General features: G+C 36.8%; 1 protein-coding gene across 1 annotated transcript; it reads left to right on the forward strand.

Moving 5' to 3' along the window:
• The first annotated feature begins 6,220 nt into the window (after positions 1-6,220).
• On the forward strand, positions 6,221-7,165 carry LOC130846111 (olfactory receptor 1L8-like). Its single transcript, XM_057724125.1, has one exon. It carries the CDS (start codon positions 6,221-6,223, stop codon positions 7,163-7,165), a length of 945 nt encoding a protein of 314 aa, XP_057580108.1.
• The last annotated feature ends 1,453 nt before the right edge of the window (positions 7,166-8,618 follow it).

Below are 8,618 nucleotides of genomic sequence, written 5' to 3' on the forward strand. Positions count from 1 at the left end.
AAGAAATATAGTCAATAATATTGCAATAACTTTGTTGTGGACAGACAGTTACTAGATGTATTATAGTGATCACTTCATAATGTATGAAAATGTCAAATCATTATGCTGCATGCCTGAAACTTACATAATATTTTATGCCAATATATATTTCAATTTAATTAATTAATTTAAATCATAGCCAGAATTAAAAGATCTCTGGGGAAATCAAACTAAAATTTCCAGTTGATGTAATACCCATAAAGACTTATTGGCCATAAGAAAGAAAGAAATTTACCTTTAGAAAAGTGATACATCCAACTAAATGCCTCTGTTGAAGACAACAGAAAATGATATTGAGGTGGAAAACAAAAAGAGAGAGGGAATAGTCCAGCTGAAAAAGATTTATCAGAAAACTTGTGAAGGCATAGAGTCATGGTTTAATGTGATTATTGGGAAGGAACTCCAACTCCTAATTGGATGACAGAGATTCTAGTGTTGCAGAGTTTTTAAATGTCTATTTTTGTTCATCAAATATTATAGAAGCTACCGCATCGAGAATTAACTTTTAAAGACACTCAATCATAAATCATAGAAATATTTTGGAGGATCTGTCTGCTAAGACAAAAGAAATAAAAACAAAAATAAACAAATTTAAAATTGTTTGCACAGCAAAGGAAACCATGAACAAAAAGAAAACACAACCTACTGAATAGGATAAAATAATTGCAAATGATATGACTTATAAGGGTTTAATATCCAAAATATATAAATAACTTATACAACTCAATATTTAAAAAAAAAAATGTTAATGCCCAGAAGAACTGAATAGACATTTTTCCAAAGAGGAAATGCAAATGTCCAACAGGCATGTGAAAAGATGTCCAACATCACTAATCATCAGGAGATACAAATCAAAGCTATAATGAGATATGACCTCCTCACACTTGTCAGAATGGCCATCATCAAAAAGACCACAAATAACAAATGTTGGAGAGGATGTGGAGAAAAAAAAAATTCATACACTTTTTGTGGGAAGGTAAATTGGTGCAGCCACTATGGAAAACAGTACAGAGATTTCTCAAAAAACTAAAATAGAACACCCTTGACCCAACAATTCCACTCTGGGGTATATACCCAAATAAACCAAAAACACTAATTCAAGAAGATACATGCACCCTAATGTTCACAGCAGCACTTGCACTATTTACAATAGCCGAGATGTGAAAACAACCTAAACGTCCATCAACAGATGAATGGATAAAGAAGATGTGGTGTGTGTATATATATATATACACACAATGGACTACTACTCAGCCATTAAAAAATAATGAAATTTTGCCATTTGCAGCAATATGCATGGACTTGGAGAGTATTATGTTAAGTGAAATAAGTCAAAGAAAGAAAGATAAACACTCTATGATATCACTTATATGTGAAATCTAAAAAATAAAACAAACCAGTGAATATCATAAAAAAGAAACAGACATAGATACAGAAAGCAAGCTAGTGGTTACCAGTGGGAAGAGGGAAGGGGGGAGGGGCAAGACAGGGGTAAGGAGAAAAGAGATAAAAAATTCTATGTGTAAAATAAGTTTTAAGGATATATTGTACATCACAGAGAAGGCCAATATTTTATAAATGGAGTATAACCTATAAAAATGGTGCATCACCATGTTATACACACAAAACATAAAATATTGTACAACTATATCTCAATTTTTAAATATAAAAAATTTGCTGAGAGAGTAGATTTTCAAAGTTCTCACCAAAATAAATAAATAAATAAGTGGTAAGTATGTGAGGTTATGGATGTGTTAACTAATGTCGTGGTAATCATTGTGCAGTAAATCTCTCAAATCATGACGTTGGACATCTTAAACTTACACAATGTTGCATGTCCAAATCTCAATAAAGCCATAAATGAATAAATAAATAAATAGTTGGATGAATTAATAGAAACAAGAGAAAGATGAAGGCCACATGAAGAGTAAGTGCAGGAGCAGGACTCAAACCCAGGGCTTTCTGTCTCTATGGTACTTACACTCACATGCAGATTAAAAATTTTAAATTCAAATCAAACTAGGGAAGAAGACAGAGATGTTTTGTGTGAGATAGTGGTTTACTCTGAGGGCAGTAGCAGAATGTGTTTTATATCTCTATATAAAATTTAAAAGGAGATTTTCCCTCTGCTTTCAGTGCCAGAAAGAGTTGTTACCTTCATTTTTAGATGAAGAAACTGAAGCTTTGGAGGCTAAGTAACTTGTTGAAAGAGACTACTAAGAGGCAAGGCAGGCATTCTAATAAAAATCTCCTTTTCTCAACACTTAACTTCAAACACTGCTTTGAGACTAAGTTCTGAAAATACATGCATTATTTTATCCAAAATCCCTTTGGTCAATATGACAATAACTTTTGCCTGACCCTGTGATTTAAACATACACAATCTAACATTAACCAAATTCCACATACAAAAATGTCTAATCCACATGTCTCCCCAGACACTGGAAAGCACATACACACCACTGATCTACCCCCACTGAATCCTCTGAAAACTGCAACCTTTCCATATTGACTTATGACCTGCCCAATTCTAGAATATACCTTGGTCCATATCTGAATTCCCTAAAATGAAAATATTTACCTAAATAAATATTTGTCCACCCTTGATAACCCATAGTTTGGGAAACTGAAGCATGCCCTTGAGATGTTGAAGTGAGGTTCAGAAGCTTTGAGATTAGTCCCAACATTTAAACAGGAAGCCTCAGGGGTCCCCTTGTCCCCTTGGAGTCAGCTCTGCTAGCCATGATTCCCATTCTGCTTTCTCTGCCTAGAGGGATCCCAGGATAATGCCCCATGGGAGGTCATCACACCGCAACATCCTCAGCCTATCAAATGCCCCTGAGGCCAGCAAAGCAGACCTCAGACTCATGAGAAGCTGGCCAGGCATCCACCATCGGAGAGTCCTCCCACTTGAGTCAGAGCATCTCTGCCTTCTGACCTAGAGGTGAAGAAGCAGCAGTGTGCTGGAGACCAGGCATTAGGGAAAGAAATGCGGGTTGAGGCTAGGGAAGGGAAAAGTGTTATATCTTCAGAGTAGTATATCAGTTCCTTCCTCCTTTCCTGCTTCTCTCCTTATCAATCAGCCCCGAATTTCATGGGAGACACATAATGAAGCTGAGCTGTGGCTGAGAAGCAGACTTGGACCTAATAAACAGATGTGGTGCAGATCAGCTTCTGGAGTATCTGGGAAGGAAAGAAAAGCATGTAGACATGGAGGTGAGCTTTAGGAAGCTGGCCACCCACTTGGTTACTCCAACCCAGTTTCCAACCTTGCTCTTTTCTCCCTTATACTTTCAAATATCTCATGGATTGAGAAGGCATAAGGTCCAAGTAGAACTTCTATGTGGCATTTGGTTTTAAGTCCATCCAGTTGGACTTCCAGGCCCCATATACCATATGTTTTGAAGAAAGTAAAACCCATAAGTAGAAAAGGGTTCCTCACATCAGCGACCTGGAGCATCCAATCTCATTAATTCACCAAGTCTCCACTTATTTTTGTATTACACATTCCCCAGGCAGCCCTTTCACAAACGACTCATCTTTGAATATTGATCTGTGTGTGATACGCTGCTTTATAGACATAGTATCTCACTTACTACTCATAAAACATCAGGAACCAGCTCATGAGCAGGTGATTCAGGACAAATCAAACCACCACTTTCTGTCTTCAGCCCAGGGCATGGCCCACTGCACAACCCCAGCTCCACTCACTAGACACACCCCGGTCATGCATGACCAATTTTTTCTGCCTGATTTTGCACCATTAATCATGGATATTCAAATTTCCAAATTCGACCACCACTACAACACAGAAAGATAGGTCACCTCTCTTGCAACTACAAGGATAGATTCTGACCATGGGGGAAGAAAACTTGTCAGTTAGAGGGGGTTGAAGGCAATCATGTAAGGAATTATCAAAATGAAGAAAACAGTGTCTGTGCCTGATTGTGATAGACAATAAATATATGACGCCTAGAGGAGGAGTAGCATAATGGTTAAAAGCATGAGGTTAGAGTGAGTCAAATCAGAGTGTGGTTCTAATCCTTATTCCTATTTACTTCCTTAGTGACCTTGGGCAAACCACTTCACCTCTGTAAGCCTCAGTCTCCTAATAACAACACATGCCTACCAATTCCTTATTCTGGGATTTAGTGAGATGCAGAGCATAAGCTTGATTAGTAATACATATTAAATAAATATTAGTTATTATTAACTTTAATTACTCACTCCAATCATTCAATGGTAAACAAATATTCTTTCCATAAAATCTATAAAAATCATAAAACTTGACAGTTTGGCAGTGAGGGGTATGGTGTATCACACACATGAATGAATTGACTTTGAGAGCATCTAAAAATAGCAGGTAAGGGAAGATGACGCTGGGATTGGTGAAGATCAACAGCTTCTCCTGAGTGTTTACAACATGCTTCTCCATCTACTAAGTGTTTTCAGTGTGTTGGCTCACTAACTTCTCTGGAGAATGTGAAATTTCCTGCCCAATATTACATATGAGGAAACTGAAGTTTAAAGATGTTTAGTAACTTACAACTGAAATGTAAGCATTTAATTGTTAAGTCAATTAATGTTAATTTATAAAAAATGTTAAGGGAATTAATATGTTAATTAATAAATTAAATCAGATTATAAGCTATTTTAAGAATACACTAAAAATTCCAGTGTCATAGGTCCATTCAACATGTGTGAAAGAATGTACTGCCTCTAAATAATTACTCTAAATACTTTGGTCATATAAGTATCTTTCTTGTAGAGATTTTTATGATAAATGAGAATTTATAAATAATAAATTTCTGAAAGTAACTGAAAATCCCTACGTAATATGTCCATTTACAAGGTATAGCTGAATATGGTAGATCTAAAGTAATGATTTGAAGCCCTTTGCTGATGCAAGATCTCTCATTGAAAGGTTTTTTTTTAATAGCAAGAATTGAAGGCCATTTTGATGTCTATCACTAAGTAATTGGACATGACTGAAAAAATATGTATAATAAATAATCTTGTATATATTTATATACAAAAGTTGAATTTTTGAAACATGAAGAGTTAAAAATGAATGCCCATTATGTACAAATGTGATTTAGGATAGTGGGTTAAAGAATGGAAAACTTTATAAAAGAGGGGAGACTTGCACAGAGTGATGATGATAGCATCCCATGAGCTAAGGAGGATCAACCTCTCATTCTCTGCCCAGACAAGAAAAAACACTGTTGAACTGGACTCTACATTCTTCTTAGACTTGTGCTGTTGTTTATTTTGGCAAGTGCTTATTTCTATCCATTTTCATTTTTTTAATTAAAACACAACCCTAATGATGGTAACAAAATGGTCTCCTCTTTCTGAAGTACAGTTGAATATTTTTAACATTTCCAGAAAAAGGAGTTAAATCAGAGAGGTATCAAGAGGAAAGTGATATGTGGATTTTTTTTCTTCTTTGATTTTATTTCTTTAAAGAGGCTTTGTCTTTAAGTAAAACATTCCCCTCATGCACTCTATTTATTTTTCTCAAATTCATGTGATGACTTTGTAAGAAATGGTGTAGGTTTTAAGATAGGTTTCAGTAAATGGATGGCTATAGTCTTACATATTCATTGATCCATGCAAAGATAAATATTAGAATTATGCAATTGAATTTGCTTTGAAGAGAACAACAGTTCTGTGACTTCTTTATCTAAAATACAACCTCTCCATTGGCCAGTCACATCCAACACCTTACACTGCTTTATTTTGTAAAAAAACAAAAATGTATCACTACCAGATATTATATTACGTACTCTGTTTGTTGATGATCTATCCCCAAACCACAACATGAACTACACAAAAGAAAAGATTTCTCTGTTTTATTGCTATGTTCCCAGTTGGGAAGCAATTCTTTTCCAGACTAGGACCTAATGAACTAGAATCAGAGAGGTCCACCTTTAATAGTTTCTAAAGGAAAACTCTTATTCTGTCCCTACAGCTTTCAATATAAGGCCCTTATGATGCTCATGGATCGGGGAAGGGAGGACCATATCCAAGGACCATGAGCTTGACAAGTTTTCCCTGCACAGCTGCTGATGGTGACCACATAGAGAAAATAAAGACTTCCTGAATTCTCATGATTTGGGCTATGGAATTGGAGCATGATAAATGACAAAACTTCTTGTGTTTAACTAGACCCAAGTCAATGGAAAGACTCAACCAAACCAGCGGTGTGTCTGAGTTCATCCTCCTGGGACTTTCCTCCCGGCCTGAGGACCAGAAGCCACTCTTTATCTTCTTCCTCACCATATACCTGGTCACCATAACAGGGAACCTGCTCATCATCCTGGCCATCCACTCTGACCCCCAGCTCCAGACCCCCATGTATTTCTTCTTGAGCTTCCTGTCTTTCACTGACATTTGCTTCACAACAACCATTGTCCCCAGGATGCTGGTGAACTTTCTGTCGAAGAAAATAATCTCCTATGCTGGGTGTCTGACCCAGATGTATTTTATATACGCTTTAGGCAACACTGACAGCTGCCTTCTTGTAGTCATGTCCTTTGACCGCTTTGTGGCCATCTGTAACCCCTTCCATTATGTCACCATAATGAACCACCACCGCTGCGCCCTGCTGGTGGTCTTCTCCTGCTCATTGCCTCACTTCCATTCACTCTTACACACACTTCTGCTGAATCAGCTCACCTTCTGTAACTCTAATGTTATCCATCACTTTCTCTGTGACCTCAGCCCTCTGATGAAATTGTCCTGCTCCTCCACATTTGTCAATGAAATGGTGTTGATGACAGAAGGATCTGTTTTTGTGGTGACCCCCTTTCTATGCATTGCTTTCTCTTATGTACAAATTCTCATCGCAGTTCTCAAAATTCCCTCGGCTGCTGGGAAACGCAAAGCCTTCTCCACTTGTGGCTCTCACCTCACTGTGGTAGCACTCTTTTATGGAAGCATCTTCTATGTCTATTTACAGCCTGTGTCCACCTACACTGTCAGGGACCACATGGCAACCATTGTCTACACAGTTCTGTCCTCCATGCTCAATCCTTTTATCTACAGCCTGAGAAACAAAGACCTGAAACAGGGCCTGAGGAAGCTGGTGGGCAGGAGGAAACCCCAGGCAGCACCCTCTTGATGAAGACACAATGGAATCTTCCCCTCTTGAATCTGGTTTCTGCTGGTTCTTGCTGAACAAGCAAGCTCTTGGAGGTTAGTATTTTTACCCCATGTGAGACAAAGCTATTGTGGGCACTTACATCCATTGATGAAGACCCACTATTTGGCTTTGCCTCTGCTTAAATCATGTTACTCTTCCTCACTGTTTCTCCCCTTCCCTATAAAGAGTCATCACATTGCATATTCCAAATGCTGCTTTAAACTAATATTTTCCCACATACACTTCCTGAACTTATTTCTCTCTTTTATTAAGAATTATCCTCCAGAATCCTTCAATTTAGGTATACAGCTAAAAATAATTACTTAATGTATAGCTGTTTACTGTCTTTGAAAATGTTTGAAAGAGGAAAAAATGAATGGATACAAGGAAAAGGAGAGGAAGGTGGAGCAATAAATTTCAGCTCATATATTCAGCAATAAATTTTCTCAATTTGAGGGCTTTTATAATTCCTTATTTTTCTACTCCAAAACATCTCCTTGATTAAATACTAAGTTTGCAAATTTACTATTCTCTTATCTTTCTATCCTTCCTCAGTATATTGCTATGGCTTTACTTCATTTTCTTTTTATTTTTTACCATACAATTAAAAAATGCTAATGGCAGAAAGAACAGAATCAAGAGTGATAACATAAAATTATTCATTCCACAGTGAGGTGTTGAAACTTTCTTCCCTTCATATATCCTTAAACCTATGTTTAAAATATATGATTTAAGACTGTATTCTACAAACTCCACATCAAGAGTCTAACTTGAAGGAATATTATCATAAGTGTGTATTGAGTGCTGAGATTTTATTTTAGTAATATCCAGTTTATAACAGATAAAAATTGCCAAAACCTAAAATCCTATCAATATGAAATGGGGAAAGTAATTGCAATTTTTTTAAATAATTTTTTTCATCTTTATTGGAATATAATTGCTTTACAGTATTGTGTTAGTTTCTGCTGTACAGCAAAGTGAATCAGCTATATGTATACATACATTCCCATATCCCCTCCCTCTTGAGCCTCCCCCCAACACCCCCATCCCACCCTCCTAGGTCATCACAAAGCATTGAGTTGATCTCCCTGTCCTCTGCAGCAGCTTCCCACTAGCTAGCTATTTTACATTTGGTGGTATATTATATGTCAGTGCTACTCTCTCACTATGTTCCAACTTCCCCTTCTCCCCCTATGTCCTCAAGTCCATTCTCTACATCTGCATCTCTATTACTGTCCTGCCACTAGGTACATCAGTACCATTTTTCTAGATTCCATATATATGAGTTAGCATACAGTATTTTTCTCTTTTTGACTTACTTCATGCTGTATGACAGATTCTAGGACCATACACCTCACTACAAATAACTCAATTTCATTCCTTTTTATGGCTGAGTAATATTCCTTTGTATATATGTGCCACATCTTCTTTA

Source organism: Hippopotamus amphibius, chromosome 2 (genome assembly GCF_030028045.1).
Source record: "Hippopotamus amphibius kiboko isolate mHipAmp2 chromosome 2, mHipAmp2.hap2, whole genome shotgun sequence".
NCBI lineage: Eukaryota > Metazoa > Chordata > Mammalia > Artiodactyla > Hippopotamidae > Hippopotamus > Hippopotamus amphibius.